This window comes from Nerophis lumbriciformis, linkage group LG04 (genome assembly GCF_033978685.3).
Source record: "Nerophis lumbriciformis linkage group LG04, RoL_Nlum_v2.1, whole genome shotgun sequence".
Lineage (NCBI taxonomy): Eukaryota > Metazoa > Chordata > Actinopteri > Syngnathiformes > Syngnathidae > Nerophis > Nerophis lumbriciformis.
The window spans coordinates 33047808-33065000 of record NC_084551.2 but is presented as its reverse complement, the minus strand read 5'-3'; the positions used below and the strand labels follow the sequence as shown (position 1 = coordinate 33065000).

General features: G+C 41.6%; 1 protein-coding gene across 2 annotated transcripts in view; it reads left to right on the top strand.

Moving 5' to 3' along the window:
- cyp21a2 (cytochrome P450, family 21, subfamily A, polypeptide 2) overlaps positions 1-17193 on the top strand; it is a 24680-nt gene extending 7487 nt beyond the window's left edge. Inside the window, exons 5-12 of one of the 2 annotated variants that reach the window (XM_061953012.1) lie at positions 525-620; positions 683-793; positions 878-964; positions 3153-3254; positions 3342-3455; positions 3532-3698; positions 16419-16522; positions 16598-17193. In XM_061953012.1, coding sequence (XP_061808996.1) covers positions 525-620; positions 683-793; positions 878-964; positions 3153-3254; positions 3342-3455; positions 3532-3698; positions 16419-16522; positions 16598-16866 — 1050 coding nt within the window. In that variant the 3' untranslated portion in view covers positions 16867-17193. The remainder of the gene's footprint in view (positions 1-524; positions 621-682; positions 794-877; positions 965-3152; positions 3255-3341; positions 3456-3531; positions 3699-16418; positions 16523-16597) is intronic. The other variant, XM_061953020.2, reaches the window with a different exon arrangement.

The following is a 17193-nucleotide window of genomic DNA, read 5'->3' as shown; positions in this document are numbered from 1 at the left end:
AGGGGATCCGGGGAGGCGAGACACACAGCTCGAAACCAGGGGATGATGAAGGACTGCTGGATGACGACACAGGACAAGACACAATGAGCACAACGGAGAGGAAACCCAACGAGCGAGGAAGCACATAGGCAAGGAAGCTAGAGACGTGTAAGCCTTACTGTACTGGTAAAAGTAGCTACGTTCTGGCACTGGAACGCAGGACAGGCTGGCTTATGAAGGCAGGGGTCTCATCAGCGTCAGGTGTGTTGGTTGAAGAGTGAGTGCGCAGAGGCGCGGCTGCTGCAGGAGAGGAACACCGGTGAGCGTGTCCCGAGGTGCGTTTAGCGGAGCGCACAGCAGAGTGAGAGACGGCAGGTGTTTGCACCGTAACAGGCAACACATGTTTAGACGCTGATTTACTACAATGCCGAGGTAGTCGTGTGATGGCGAGGTGTACATTTACGTGTATTCTACATTTAGCAACTGCCAGAATTACCTGCAAATGTCTGGTATCACATACAATTGTCTATGTATCGTAAGTGCAGGTTCTGATGGACTACCAAGGCAGTGCTGTTGATCTGTCTGAGGACTTCACAGTGGCAGCCAGTAATGTGATCACCACACTGACTTTTGGGAAAGAAGTGAGTATCATTTAGTAGATGTTTGTGTGAATCAGCCATAATTGTATATCATGGCATTTTAGTACGACAAGAGTTCTCCGGAGCTGCAAGAGTTACACAAGTGTCTGAATGAGATCGTCGCTCTGTGGGGATCTGCTTGGATATCAGCCCTGGACTCATTCCCTTTGCTTCGAGTCAGTAAAACTTGATCTCATAATAAACCAAACAAAACTTAATATACCGGTAGTTACTAACAACTGAATGTTTCCCCAACCAAGATATTCCCCAACCCTGTTTTCTCTCGTCTCATGAAAGAGGTGACCAAGCGAGATGACATCATAAGAAAACACCTCAACCACTACAAGGTCAGTACAGTGGGCCCTCGTTTATCACTGTTAATTGGTTCTGGATATGACCACAAGAAAGTAAGAATCATTAATTGTGAAGCAAATATTTTCATAGCTAGAGCATAAAAACCTGTTTACGACTCTCTAAATACGTTTTTCTAATATTATGAGAGCCCTTTAGACATGAACTAACACACTTTAGCCACCTTTACATTCTTTTAATCCTAAATGTTAATGCCACCCGAGGCTGAGCCAATCAGTGGCCATGATACTGAACAGCGTGCTCTGATTGGTTTGGTCTCCTCCAGTGGCCAATACTACTGTACCGTACTATTGACACTTTTAGTTTATTTAGTCATGTTTATGCTTGAAAATGCTTAATTTAGGACCAAAACAATTTAGAATATACTTTAAAAAATGAAAACTGTATTCACTACTAGCGATAAAACTGAGCTTGATACCAATGATACCAATGGTCATACTTTGGCCACGCAATAGCTTTTGGACATAAATAGTACACAGATACAATACTAAGCATGTACACATTTTGAGGTATGTTTGGGATATATTAAAGAGGACAATATAATACACACACACATAAACCTAAATATAAACCTAAAATAGGGACAGTAGCAGTACATTTTGCATTTCTTATTGATGCGGCACAGATGATTTTAATATCACATGACTTAATCCAACCGCTTTTCTCAAACAGTCCTCCAAATGTATCAAATTATTGATATCAGAAGGCCCCTTTTCCACCAAAAGCTGAACTTTTGGTTCCTGGAACCTCTGGTTCTTGGATCTATAGGTTCTTCTAGAAGTGTGTGGTTTGTGTTTCCACAGCATTTCGCAGTTCAGGGTAGTTTATACAAAATCAGGCTGATGGCGTATGGAGGAGTGTTTCACTATATTTCTATACTGATACCATGTAAATAAACACTCAATATTAGTAGTAGTCCATAGTTCATTGAAAGTCTTTATTTTAAAAATGTGCACAGTATGCAAATGAATGTAATCCGCAAAGGCAATGATCAATGATTTTGAACTTAAACTTTTAACACAACATTTAAATGCAATACTAAATTTGTGTTTTTAATATTCATTTATAATTTATTATTATATGGTCATTCAAATTAAGAAATTCAAATATTCATAATATATACACATTTATTTTGATTCTACTAGAGAAATAATTTAACTGTTCCAAGATATTCAAATGTTTCAAAATGCTTATGAAGTTAATTGATAGTGGGTCCATGCACCATCCCAGATTAGAGACTAAACCAGGGGTGTCCAGACTGCGGCCTCGGGGCCAATTCAGGCCCGCAGCCTTTTTTATTTTTTATTGGTCCTCAACTGATTGTAACAGTTTAATGAATTCATTATTACTGAGATATAGTATTAGTAGTGCTATCAAACGATTAATCTTTTTAAGCCAATTAATCACACATTTGAATTTGGATTAATCCCAATTATTACTACTTGTATGAATTGCTTGCATAATTTCAATTAACTTACAAAAGACCACAATGTTTTCACATAAATGCAATTGTATTGTTAGAATAGATTAGATGGTAAAGGAGCATCCATCCATCCATCTTCTACCGCTTGCATGTGCAGTCAAAATTGATTGCATAACATACTGTGTATACACAAGATTAATGTAACATTTTTCATGATTAATTGCATGAGTTATGTCATGATGCTGAATTTCCCCCAGGGATCAATAAAGTACTTTCTATTCTATGATATACATGACAGTTTTGGGGTTTTTTGTGTTGTTTCCTGTGTTAAGTATTACTTCCTGTCTCACGCTCTTTTTGTTCCACTTCTTGTTTTGATGATGTCTCGTTTCTGAGCTGTGTTTACCGCACCCACTCCTGCTTAGTAATCAGTGGACTCACCTGCCTCTGATCACTAATGAGCAGGGTTTATCTGTGAGTGTCGCCTTCCTTGCGACACCGGTTTATTGCGACGAATGTCCATGTTATTATTATTGCCTGCATGTCGCTTCCTATCTCTGCATCCTGGGGTCGCACCAACTACCACCATGCGAGTTCCTGACAAGCAAACTTGTTATTTTTGACAACTCTAGTTACATATTACACTCATTTCTTTTGACACCTATAAAACAAAACCAACATGGATGTTTTGTTCAGCTAGCTATGCATATATTGACGTTGGCTTTTGGGTTGGTTTCAAGGTGCACCCCCCTCCCTTTCTGAATGTGCAGGCCCAAGACCAGAAACCAGAAGACACCATCACAGGCTACTTCCTGCAGGGCCTCGATAGCGAACATGGCGAGGTCATCCATCCATCACCTCATTCTTTTGAATAAGACATTTATGTCGTTGTATAAAGCACAAAGGATGTTGTGGTTGTTGACCCTCAGCTCCTGACAGACACTCATGTCCACATGGCCACCGTGGACCTTCTCATTGGAGGGACAGAGACCACGGCCGCCTGGCTCAACTGGATTATCGCTTTCCTCTTGCACCGCCCGGAGGCAAGTGGAATACAAATCTTCACTTACTGTACAAGTACTATACAGGTACTGTACCTTCTCCTACTTGCTCCTTCAGGTCCAGACTCAGGTCTATGAGGAGCTGTGCAGCGCACCAGAGGGTCACTACCCAAAATACAGCGAGAGGCACAATCTTCCCGTCCTGTGTGCCCTCATCAACGAGGTGCTCCGACTCAGGCCTGTTGCTCCTCTGGCGGTACCTCACAGAACAATCCGAGATAGCAGGTTAGTGACATTAAAATTATTTACTGTATATTGTATTATTTTACCACTACTTTATCATGTACACTAGCATGACCTCATTAGATCCAACACAATATTGTTGTTGAGGGTGTATTCTAATATTTGTCAGCTCATTTATGTACATGACTCCGGATACGATTGAAAACAGCTGTCAGTACTCAACAACAACAAATATATTTTTGACAGGGTCAATCAAAATTGATCTTTTTGATCTCATTGGGTTGTGTACACATCAAAGTGGTCAGTCGGTGTATGACTTACACCAGTGGTCCCCGACCACCGGTCCGTGGACCGCAATTAATTTATAAACTAACGTATTTTCTCCAATTTAACTTCCGCCTGTCCCACTAAACACACCAATTAGCTTGTTTATAGATGTATATTACAACTCCTGATAGGAAGTCACCATTTTTTATAGTCAGTGACGTGCGGTGAGGTTCATGACTGGTGAGGCACTGACTTCATCACAGTCAGATTTACAAACATATGAACCCTAAAGAGTATCTTATTCACCATTTGATTGGCAGCAGTTAACGGGTTATGTTTAAAAGCTCATACCAGCATTCTTCCCTGCTTGGCACTCAGCATCAAGGGTTGGAATTGGGGGTTAAATCACCAAAAATGATTCCTGGGCGCGGCGCCGCTGCTGCCCACTGCTCCCCTCACCTCCCAGGGGGTGATCAAGGGGATGGGTCAAATGCAGAGGACAAATTTCACCACACCTAGTCCATCCATCCATCCATTTTCTACCGCTTATTCCCTTCGGGGTCGCGGGGGGCGCTGGAGCCTATCTCAGCTACAATCGGGCGGAAGGCGGGGTACACCCTGGACAAGTCGCCACCTCATCGCAGGGCCAACACAGATAGACAGACAACATTCACACACACATTCACACACTAGGGCCAATTTAGTGTTGCCAATCAACCTATCTCCAGGTGCATGTCTTTGGAGGTGGGAGGAAGCCGGAGTACCCGGAGGGAACCCACGCAGTCATGGGGAGAACATGCAAACTCCACACAGAAAGATCCCGAGGCCGGGATTGAACTCACGACTACTCAGGACCTTCGTATTGTGAGGCAGATGCACTAACCCCTCTTCCACCGCGCTGCCCACCACACCTAGTGTGTGTGACAATCATTGGTACTTTAACTTAACTTTAACTTTACACATACAAACTGTAGCACACAAAAAAGCACATTTAATAAAAAAAACGTTATTATGGTCTTACCTTTACTTATAAATGAAGTCCATGCGCAGCTCCTTTTGAACAAAAGCATCGATAAATTGTTTATAGAAGTCTTCCTTATCTTTCTTCAGTTTTAAAAGTCTCTCTGTCTCGATGGAGATCTTCCTTTAAGTATTATCTCCTGCTTCGATTGAAAGTCCAGTTTAGAAAACTTTTTTATTTTAGATATGTAATCCTCCATGTTAAAAGTTCAGGCAAGAGGAAAAAATAAACGATCGCTGCTAACTGTTGCTGCTTGTTGTCACTTATTCTGCAGCCGAATAGTCGCATGAATGATCTCTGGGATCACTACCGCCCTCTACCACCAGGAGGCGGGATTACTGCGAGCCTCACACAGTGCGTCTTTTGCAGCCGTTTTATGATTGCTCAGCACAAAAAATACGTTACACACATACAGTTGTTGACAAAATACACTGTACATTATATACCTCAGCTAACTAAACTATGGAAATGTATAATATAATTCATATAGCAATACGGTCTCACTGCACAGCAGGCCAGCAGTTAGCCGAGTCATTGCGCAATCCATGGTGAGGCTCAACTGAGTGACATGCCTCAACTGGCTGGTGACTCACCGCAAGTCTCTTCTCAGTATTTGAACGGCAAATGTGAAAATTCAGCGATTTTGAATACAAATAATCTAAAACTGGTGAAGTTAAATGGAAAATAACTTTATTTTTTATTTTTTATTATTATTATTTTTTTTTGCTGCTGGGTCTGGTGCAGGGGTGTGGCTGATGTTGTGACTCGTGGCAGCGCGCGCGCGTGATGGCTGTCGGGGCTGACGAACTGTGTATATGTATGTATATGTGTGTGTATGTATGTATGTTTATATATGTGTATGTGTACATATGTGTATGTATATGTATATATGTGTATGTGTGGGTATGTATACGTGTATGTGTGTATGTGTATGTATATATGTATGTATGTATGTATATTTCTGGGGGTACGCTCTGGGCCTGCCTGTCAGACGGGGGTCGACGCCTCAGGCTACTGCATCCGAACTGCGTGTCTGGAGCTCCTGGGTCCCGCTGTCCATCCCTTCCGGGTGCCCGTCTTGGTTGGGGCCTGTTGGGCCTAGTCCCTGCGTCTATTGTGGTAGCTTGGTGCTGCAAGGTATTCCGAGGTGCTGCGAGTCGGCCAGTTGCTGGGGTAGTGACCTTGTTTGTCAGCATGTCTGTGATCTTCTTTTAATTCTTTTTTTTTTAAATTAATTAATTAATTTATTTATTTATTTATTTATTTTTTAATATATTTTATTAATATTATTTTTTTAATTTTACCCCTCCCTCAGGGGGGGGGCTCGGCGGGGCAGTTGCTGGTTGTTCCATCTCCATCGTTGGGGTCCCTGCGGGTGGGGTGGGTGGTTCCCGTGGCCCTGTGCCTGGGTGGTCCTGCGGCGGCCGGTTTGGGTGGGGTGGCCGGGGGCTGGCCTCGCCGCGCTCTCCGGGGGTGGGGGGTGGGCTCGTGGGGGCCCGGTTGCCGGTGGGGCGGGGGCGGTCTTCCCGTCCGGTTGCGGGGAGTCTCTGGGTCCCTCGGGCGGGGCGTCTCGCCTTTCTGCCCGTGTGGGGTGTGGTCTCTCGCTGGCTTGGGGTCTGGCTGTCCCCTGCTTTTCTCGTGCCCTGTCCTCTGCCGGGTGCGTCTGTCTGCGGCCTGCTGCTGGCCCTTGTGGGCGGTACGGTGGGTCGGGCTCTGGGGTTCCTGTCGCTGGCCGGCTTGGCTGCGTGGGGGCGGTGGTCCCTGGTTCCCTGGGCACCACGCCTCCTGTTTGTGGGTTGGGCTCTCGGGGGTGATGGGGCCGTGCTCTGGCTCCCACGCACTCTGGGAGTCGAATGTATTGTACATGCAAATTCACATATGCTCACATACGTACATAGGTACCTACGCTCCCACATACATACACAAATACAGTACATATTTACCTACCTAATGTTCGTACATCCACACGCACATTCAATATACAGACATACACATACACATACTGTACATATACATTCACTGTACAAACACATATACACATTCTGTACATATACATTCATTGTACAAACACATATACACATTCTGTACATATACAAGTACATATGCATACTTACACTCATGCACATAATCACGTTTCATCAAACATATATTAACGTTGTTGCCCTAGGGTAAACTGGGTGTAACACATGGCACACTGACAAAGCTTAACCTATTTTGACTATAACAATCTACAAGGTTAATGTAGGTTGCTTCTCTTTCTCCCCCTCCATTTTTCTGCATTCTTTCGTATCTCAAGTTATCATTACGTATATGTATTGTTGCATTTAAACAACTGTATTGTTGATAATAAAGGTAAATTATTGGTATTGTTCATTATCAATAGCGCTATTTCTATTGGTATTTGTATTGATCCATTTGTAGTGTAATAATGCTCATTGTCATTTCTGTATTATTTTTTATTTTTCGCTAATTGCTTATTTGCTATTACTTTTACCATCATATTTGTACATGTCATATTTGCTGATGTTGCTCTATTGTTGTTGTTGTTGTTGTTGTTTGCTGTTGTTGTTTTTGTCTCTCTGTCTAATCCCCCTCTTGTCCCCACAATTTCCCCCTCTGTCTTCTTTTTTTTTTTCTCTTTCTATCCCCTCCTGCTCCGGCCCGGCTGCACTAAATGATAATATAAATACATTTAATAAAGTCAAATACAAATAAGGCAACAAGAGAAGTATCCTACACTTCTCTTTTGTAAAGTAAATCTGAACAGCCGACATGGGCATCTACATCAACTATATGATTTGCCTGAGAAGCTGGACAGGACATAAAAAAAAATATATATATATATATAATCACTGGATACATACAACAATTTAATTTTTTTTTTTTCTTTTTAAATTTTTTTTCTTTCCATGATGGCACGTGAGGCCCCGCCTCACCTGCCTCCCCTGACTGCACGTCACTGGTTATAGTACATTAATGCACATTAATGAACATATAGCATTTTAATGTGCCAGATTGTAGCCAAAAGCTAAATGCCATCTGCAGGGTCGTTGTATATAGCAGGGGTTCTTAACCTGTTTGACCTAAGGACCCAACTTTTCCACAACATAGGGACCCAGGAGCCACTCCAATATTAACACTAAATTAGTAAGCTTACTGTTGATTTTAATCATATTCAATAAAAACAAAATATCTAACCTACTTACAGTTTACTACCTTATACAATTATATAAAAGCATGTACCGTATTAATCACAAAGATCATATAATTAATTTAACAAATAAACCTTAGGCTTAGGTTGGGCTGATTAGACAAAATACATTTACAAAAAATATATAATATGTTGTGCTAAAATAAATAAAATAAATTAATAATAAATATGCAGCTGAGATAGGCTCCAGCACCCCCCGCGATCCCGAAAGGGACATGCGGTAGAAAAATGGATGGATGGATGGATGGATGTTTCTTAACTAAACTGTCAATAAAATTAAAGTGCAAATGAAAATATAGCTTCACCACTTTAGTCATATTTTTTGCGCTTAAGAAATGCCTCTATGACAGACTATGCCAGACTTCTTCTGTTTGTTTTATTTTGTCATCACTGCCACAAGTAGTGGAAAAGTGTATTGCAACTCAGTACCAACGTGGCCTATGCGTACCACATGTGAAAAAACAGATGTACCGTATTAAATTCTAGGGGGCGCTCGCTTGCCCCTAAAATGGTTGGCCCTATGGTTAAGAAACACTGGTGCATAGTACATGCCATCAACGTGCCAAGGACCATTTCTTTGCAAAGAAACACTACTTCAGCATTGTAGTGAGTTCTCTTCTTTTTTGCTGTTTTTATCTGCCACACGTGGAAAGCCGGTCCGTGAAAATAATGCATACATTAAACCGGTCCCTGGTGGAAAAAAGTTTGGGGACCCCTGACTTACACAATGTCAAACACAATCTATATTGAGGCATTAAATATCAAATTTAATGTAACTTGTTGAAGGCAGTTTGGAAGTTGCTTTGGAATTCTTGCATCACTTGGACTAGAACTGACCAATCCAAGTCCATGAGCACAAACTGACGAAACTTACTTGGCTGGGCGGCGAAACGTCTTCCTAGCACTAGAACTCCCAGAGAGCATCCATTTGGCTTTTCTACCTATAAAACCCACAGGTCAGCCGATCGGCTGCAAGGCCCTCCTTTTGTTATGTGAACGAGGCAATCACTTAGGCAAATGTATTATCAGGCTACAGTGTTAGAGAGTGGAAGTGAGTGAGACTTATGCACCGTTAAAGAAGACCAAAATAATGCTCTTTAGCAATTGCAAAAGTAATATACCGATCAGGATTGTTATTGATGATACACCAATAGAATATGTTCAACAAAATTATTTCTTAGGAGTGGTGATAGATGAAAATATCTCATGGAAGCCTCATATAAGTTAGCATGCCCCCTCCTCCTGTGTGATTGCCCTGTTTAGATAACAAAAGGAAGGTTCACAGGGGACCTTCCAACCGTTTGGATGCCTCCTGGGTTTTATAGGTAGAGCAAAAAATCCTGGGAGTTCTAGTGCTAGACAAACCAAGCAGTCCAGTTGCGATCGAGATGACAATGACCTGGATGAATGAGAACCTTCATCCACACTTGACATTTGAATGCAAAATAGCTGAAGGAAATGAACCTGGTTTTGGTTGAACTTCTGTGCTGGTCAGTCCAGTAGCACCACCCAGTAGACAAAAACCGAACTGGAACGAAAAATGCATTATTTAATTTTTTTATTGTTTTGATGTTAGCAATCATAATTTAACATCTACCTTTTTACAGTAAGCATTTAAATGCCTACTAAGATTTTATTTTATTTTATTTTATTTTATTTTTTAAAAGGTTTTCCCATCATACATTGTTTATTTGCATCAGGTGGCCGACAGGAGCAATGTGCAGCAACGTCCAAACAAACATGATGCAAAACCACAAACACAAACACCAGAAAACCCATGCAACAAGAAAAACAACAAAACTTTGAGTAGTCTCACAATTGCAAAATTAACAATAAATGCAAACACAACTTAAAGCCGCAACACAACTTTCAGCCATAACACGAATGCAAAATATACTACAAACGCAATAGCCACGACACGAAATCATGATTGCAAAAGCCACACCAAATGCAAACTCCTCAACACAACCACTTGGTGCCACAACACGATTGCAAAAGCTATTACGATGGCAAATGCCACAACACAACAACTTTCAGCCACAATAACGATTTAATGAACAAACTTGCAAAAGTATGTGAAAGAAAGATGTTGTGATCGATGGCACTTTCTTGTCCGCTGTCACTTTTGACATGTCCGTCACGTCGCTTAATGTTGTTGTGTTGTGTGTGAAAGTTGTTTTGCTGCAGCCTTTCCAATTGTTATGACATTTCTCAGCCACCATGGAATCTGGCTAAATACATTGAAAAAGGTCCTCTTTAAAGGGGAACGTTACTGTGTTTTAACTTTGCCATGCCAATCATTCACAATCCTTATGTACGACAAGAACATCACATGTTCAAAATAGGTGACTCAAAACAAGCATTTTTCCATGTTTTTCTCGCCATCTCCCGGTGTAAGTTGAATGTCAATGTTGACCAGTGACGTGCGGTGAGGTTCATGACTGGTGAGGCACTGACTTCATCACAGTCAGATTTACAAACATATGAACCCTAAAGAGTATCTTATTCACCATTTGATTGGCAGCAGTTAACGGGTTATGTTTAAAAGCTCATACCAGCATTCTTCCCTGCTTGGCACTCAGCATCAAGGGTTGGAATTGGGGGTTAATCACCAAAAATTATTCCCGGGCGCGGCGCCGCTGCTGTCCACTGTTCCCCTCACATCCCAGGGGGTGAACAAGGGGATGGGTCAAATGCAGAGGACAAATTTCACCACACCTAGTGTGTGTGACAATCATTGGTACTTTAACTTTACACATACAAACTGTAGCACACAAAAAAGCACATTTAATAAAAAAAACGTTATTATGGTCTTACCTTTACTTATAAGTGCGGGAACAGTGGTGTTCGTGTTGGAGGAGTTGTGAATGAATGAAATATGAAATCCGTGCTGCAGTCTGCAGATGTACCTAATGTTGTGTCCCTGCAGTCATTCACGGCTCCTCCGGCGCGAGCATTGTTGTTTTTGCACTTTTTGGCTTCTTGTTAAGTGATTTTTTTTGGGTGGATTCGGTCTTGCACGTGAAGGGTTTGGGTGTGGGCTTTGGTTGGTGTGGCGCTCCCGTCGGGGGGTGCATTCTGCGGCGGGGGTGCATTAACCGGCACCAGGAGGCGGGATTACTGCGAGCCTTAGCCAGTCCGTCTTCGCAGCAGTTTTATGATTGCTCAGCACAATAAATACTTTACACACATTCAGTTGTTGACAAAATACACTGTACATTATATACCTCAGCTAACTGAACTATGGAAATGTATAATATAATTCATATAGCAATACGGTCTCACTGCACAGCAGGCCAGGACAGCAGTTAGCCGAGTCCGCAATCCATGTTGAGGCACAACTGAGTGACGTGCCTCAACTGGCTGCTGATCACAGCACCGTCTCTTCTCAGTATTTGAACGGCAAATGTGAAAATTCAGCGATTTTGAATAAAAATAATCTAAAACTGGTGAAGTTAAATGGAAAATAACTTTATAGTATAATCACTGGATACATATAACAATTTAATTTTTTTTTTTTCTTTTTACATTTTTTTTCTTTCCATGATGGCAGGTGAGGCGGGGCCTCACCTGCCTCCAGTGACCGCACGTCACTGATGTTGACCATCTTCTCGATTTATGGCAACAACTTTCTACTATCCATGATTTATAATCTATAATTAACTTTTACTAACTCAGAGGCGATGCAGCAGCTCAGCATGTCAATACCTGCATAAGCTAATTACTTCTCTGTGATTACGGTGCAGCTAAAAAAAATAGTGTGTCTGCGTTAGCGCTTGTAATACATGGAGTATTGTTTGGCGTTTTTTGGATGTTTCTTTAAAGGGCTTTTTGGCCACAATAGTGTACTCCCATTAGCTGCATTGTTAGCCACCTTGTCATTGCCGTATTTAACGATTTATAATGCATAAAAAAAAGAAAAACGTGTTCTTGTTTAACATAAGGATTGTGAATGATTGGCACATCCCCAAAAAAGGGCAGTTCCCCTTTCAAAACAAATCACTAACCAGTCAATCAATTAAATCTAGCAAAACAGCATTATTATTGTTAGTAATGAAATATTATCTGGTCCATGTGGAGATTTCAAGTGTCATCACAAACACACAAAATGAAAACAAAACACAAATAATACTCTTATTTGTGTTTTGTGTGCAAAAAAACCCTCCAGATGGACAATTATTAAACATATAATGTGTTGAAACTAAGGCTGCCAAATGTAAGCAGTTAACTCATGTGATTAATCATGTATAAATGCAGATTAATCACGCACGTTCCTTTATCTTAGTTGTGAATCGTTACCTGAAAATTTAAAATTGATAAAACCAAGATAATTTGCATATATTGTAACAATCTGATGGTGTTTATAGTAGCATCTAAAAGCACAACACATTTGAAATAGAAAAGAAAAACAGGATTTTGAGGCAGCCGCAAGCAAAAACACTACGAGCACAACGAAAGACAACACTGGTGGAATATAGTCAAAAAAAGATGCATAAATAAGTTAAGCAACGTTTTTTTTTGCAACCGTGATTAATCATAATTAATCCAAATTCAAAAGTGTGATTAGTGTTGCGTTTTGGACCAGTTGTTCCTCCCAGGGAATTCAAGTCACAAGTCGCTCCCAAGCTCTTTACGACACTTAAAGCTGAGTAGAAAAACCACCAGAGACAGAATAGGTATTTTGTAATATATTTGCAAAGCTTTGCATATATACATTGAGACCAGTCCAGCATAGAACATTCAATCGCCCCGCTAAGATGGTCTGCCCCCCTTGACCAAACCCCCTCTCCTCTTAAGTCTCTCTTCCTCCCCCCCTGGCAGTCATGTCTTTCTAGCCAAAACACATGCTTATTAGCTCTCTCTCTAACATTCCTCACTTCAAGGTTAAGCACACAGTTTTGCAGACAACCAAAAGACCACATTTGGAAGAAAAACACTAGCTGTTTTGTAATATGATTATGAAATGAAAAGAAGTAACACTTAAATTCGGATATATGTAAATATCTGCCTCTGACATTAGTCTGATAAAATAATCCTTTGACTGCAATTTATTCTGCTACAGTTGAGTTTAAGTTTATTTGGAACATGCATGCATACAACATGATACATCACAATTTCCAGTTTCTCTACTCAACAAGTTCGAAAAGGAGTAGGAAGAAGCAGAGCCTATTTAATCCTACCCCTTTTCTTTTACTTAGCAGTTGCTAAAACTTTTGCTCACTTCCTGTTCTCAATTTATTCACAATATACTCCATAATAATAATAATTAGTGCACTTTAATACTTCATTCTTACACACGCTGACTGATATCCAACTAAATGTGTTTCGATGTGTGATTAAAGGCCTACTGAAACCCACTACTACCGACCACGCAGTCTGATAGTTTACCGTATATATCAATGATGAAATCTTAACATTGCAACACATACCAATACGGCCGGTTTAGCTTACTAAAGTGCAATTTTAAATTTTGTGCCGAAATATCCTGCTGAAAATGTCTCGGTATGATGACGTCAGCGCGTGACGTCACGGATTGTAGAGGACATTTTGGGACAGCATAGTGGCCAGCTATTAAGTCGTCTGTTTTCATCGCAAAATTCCACAGTATTCTGGACATCTGTGTTGGTGAATCTTTTGCAATTTGTTCAATGAACAATGGAGACAGCAAAGAAGAAAGCTGTAGGTGGGAAGTGGTGTATTGCGGCCGACTGCAGCAACACAAACACAGCCGGTGTTTCATTGTTTACATTCCCGGAAGATGACAGTCAAGCTTTACCATTGGCCTGTGGAGAACTGGGACAACAGAGACTCTTACCAGGAGGACTTTGAGTTGGATACGCAGACACGGTACCGTGAGTACGCATGCAGCTGCGGCGTCCAAACATTTGATCGCTTGCCCGTACGTGCGTGTCGCTATGTGCATGTCACGTACGTAACTTTGGGGACTTTGGGGAAATATATGTGCTGTATGAACTTTGGGGAGGTGAACGGTACTTTGGGCTGTGGGATTGAGTGTGTTGTGCAGGTGTTTGAGTTGTATTGGCGGGTTATATGGACGGGAGGGGGGAGGTGTTTGTTATGCGGGATTAATTTGTGGCATATTAAATATAAGCCTGGTTGTGTTGTGGCTAATAGAGTATATATACAGGTAAAAGCCAGTAAATTAGAATATTTTGAAAAACTTGATTTATTTCAGTAATTGCATTCAAAAGGTGTAACTTGTACATTATATTTATTCATTGCACACAGACTGATGCATTCAAATGTTTATTTCATTTAATTTTGATGATTTGAAGTGGCAACAAATGAAAATCCAAAATTCCGTGTGTCACAAAATTAGAATATTACTTAAGGCTAATACAAAAAAGGGATTTTTAGAAATGTTGGCCAACTGAAAAGTATGAAAATGAAAAATATGAGCATGTACAATACTCAATACTTGGTTGGAGCTCCTTTTGCCTCAATTACTGCGTTAATGCGGCGTGGCATGGAGTCGATGAGTTTCTGGCACTGCTCAGGTGTTATGAGAGCCCAGGTTGCTCTGATAGTGGCCTTCAACTCTTCTGCGTTTTTGGGTCTGGCATTCTGCATCTTCCTTTTCACAATACCCCACAGATTTTCTATGGGGCTAAGGTCAGGGGAGTTGGCGGGCCAATTTAGAACAGAAATACCATGGTCCGTAAACCAGGCACGGGTAGATTTTGCGCTGTGTGCAGGCGCCAAGTCCTGTTGGAACTTGAAATCTCCATCTCCATAGAGCAGGTCAGCAGCAGGAAGCATGAAGTGCTCTAAAACTTGCTGGTAGACGGCTGCGTTGACCCTGGATCTCAGGAAACAGAGTGGACCGACACCAGCAGATGACATGGCACCCCAAACCATCACTGATGGTGGAAACTTTACACTAGACTTCAGGCAACGTGGATCCTGTGCCTCTCCTGTCTTCCTCCAGACTCTGGGACCTCGATTACCAAAGGAAATGCAAAATTTGCATGGTTGGGTGATGGTTTGGGGTGCCATGTCATCTGCTGGTGTCGGTCCACTCTGTTTCCTGAGATCCAGGGTCAACGCAGCCGTCTACCAGCAAGTTTTAGAGCACTTCATGCTTCCTGCTGCTGACCTGCTCTATGGAGATGGAGATTTCAAGTTCCAACAGGACTTGGCGCCTGCACACAGCGCAAAATCTACCCGTGCCTGGTTTACGGACCATGGTATTTCTGTTCTAAATTGGCCCGCCAACTCCCCTGACCTTAGCCCCATAGAAAATCTGTGGGGTATTGTGAAAAGGAAGATGCAGAATGCCAGACCCAAAAACGCAGAAGAGTTGAAGGCCACTATCAGAGCAACCTGGGCTCTCATAACACCTGAGCAGTGCCAGAAACTCATAGACTCCATGCCACGCCGCATTAACGCAGTAATTGAGGCAAAAGGAGCTCCAACCAAGTATTGAGTATTGTACATGCTCATATTTTTCATTTTCATACTTTTCAGTTGGCCAACATTTCTAAAAATCCCTTTTTTGTATTAGCCTTAAGTAATATTCTAATTTTGTGACACACGGAATTTTGGATTTTCATTTGTTGCCACTTCAAATCATCAAAATTAAATGAAATAAACATTTGAATGCATCAGTCTGTGTGCAATGAATAAATATAATGTACAAGTTACACCTTTTGAATGCAATTACTGAAATAAATCAAGTTTTTCAAAATATTCTAATTTACTGGCTTTTACCTGTATGTCTTGTGTTTATTTACTGTTTTAGTCAATCCCAGCTGAATATCAGGTCCCACCCGCCTCTCACAGCATCTTCCCTGTCTGAATCGCTCCCACTGCCCTCTAGTCCTTCACTCTCTCTTTCCTCATCCACGAATCTTTCATCCTCGCTCAAATTAATGGGGAAATCGTCGCTTTCTCGGTCCGAATCGCTCTCGCTGCTGGTGGCCATGATTGTAAACAATGTGCAGATGTGAGGAGCTCCACAACCTGTGACGTCACGCTACTCGTCTGCTACTTCCGGTACAGGCAAGGCTTTTTTATCAGCGACCAAAAGTTGCGAACTTTATCGTCAATGTTCTCTACTAAATCCTTTCAGCAAAAATATGGCAATATCGCGAAATGATCAAGTATGACACATAGAATGGACCTGCTATCCCCGTTTAAATAAGAAAATCGCATTTCAGTAGGCCTTTAAAACGTGTTACAATTAATATTCTTGATAGTATGATCTAAGTGGGGTTTTTTTTCTTGCACTTGCAAACGGCAGCATTGCAGGTTACTTTATTCCCAAGAACACGATGATTATTCCTAATCTTTTCGGAGCTCACCACGATCCTGCAGTTTGGAGCGAGCCGCACAGCTTCAAACCAGGTTAGTGCTTGATAGCAAACATTATATTTGTTTGTAGTGTCCCATGTTGCATTATCACATCTTTCTGTCTGTCAGAGCGCTTTCTGGAGGGAGGAGGATCTTCACCCAAAAACCTGATCCCCTTCGGGACTGGCGCTCGTCTGTGCTTGGGCGAGGCAGTTGCCAAAACGGAGTTGTTTCTCCTCACGGCTTATTTGCTCCGAGACTTCTACTTTGTCCTTCCTGACGGAGAAACATGTCTACCAGACGTGAGGGGCGTGGCTAGTGTGGTGCTCAAGATCAAGCCTTACAATGTTATTGCACAGCCACGACCAGTGCCGGCCCAAGCCTCCATGGGGCCCTAAGCAAAATTTGATTTTGGGGCCCTCTATTTCTGCCAATAATATTGATTGTTGATCATTCACACACCTACTATAAACTCATTGCGGCTCTGGCAGTGTTGTTTACATTATCCTATTGTCAGCCTGGCATGTCTTTACAAATGACATGTCATTTATAAAGATATGGGGGTGGCCCAGTTAAGAACATAAATAATACCAATGAATGAACGAATGATGTCCAGAGTGCCACATATGGTTCCTAATCTTAAAATGTAGAAAACATTCAGCTGCAAGAGTGGCCTGGGGTTGAACAGTCCAAGTGATAAAGCTTTGTATTTACAGTAAAAGTGT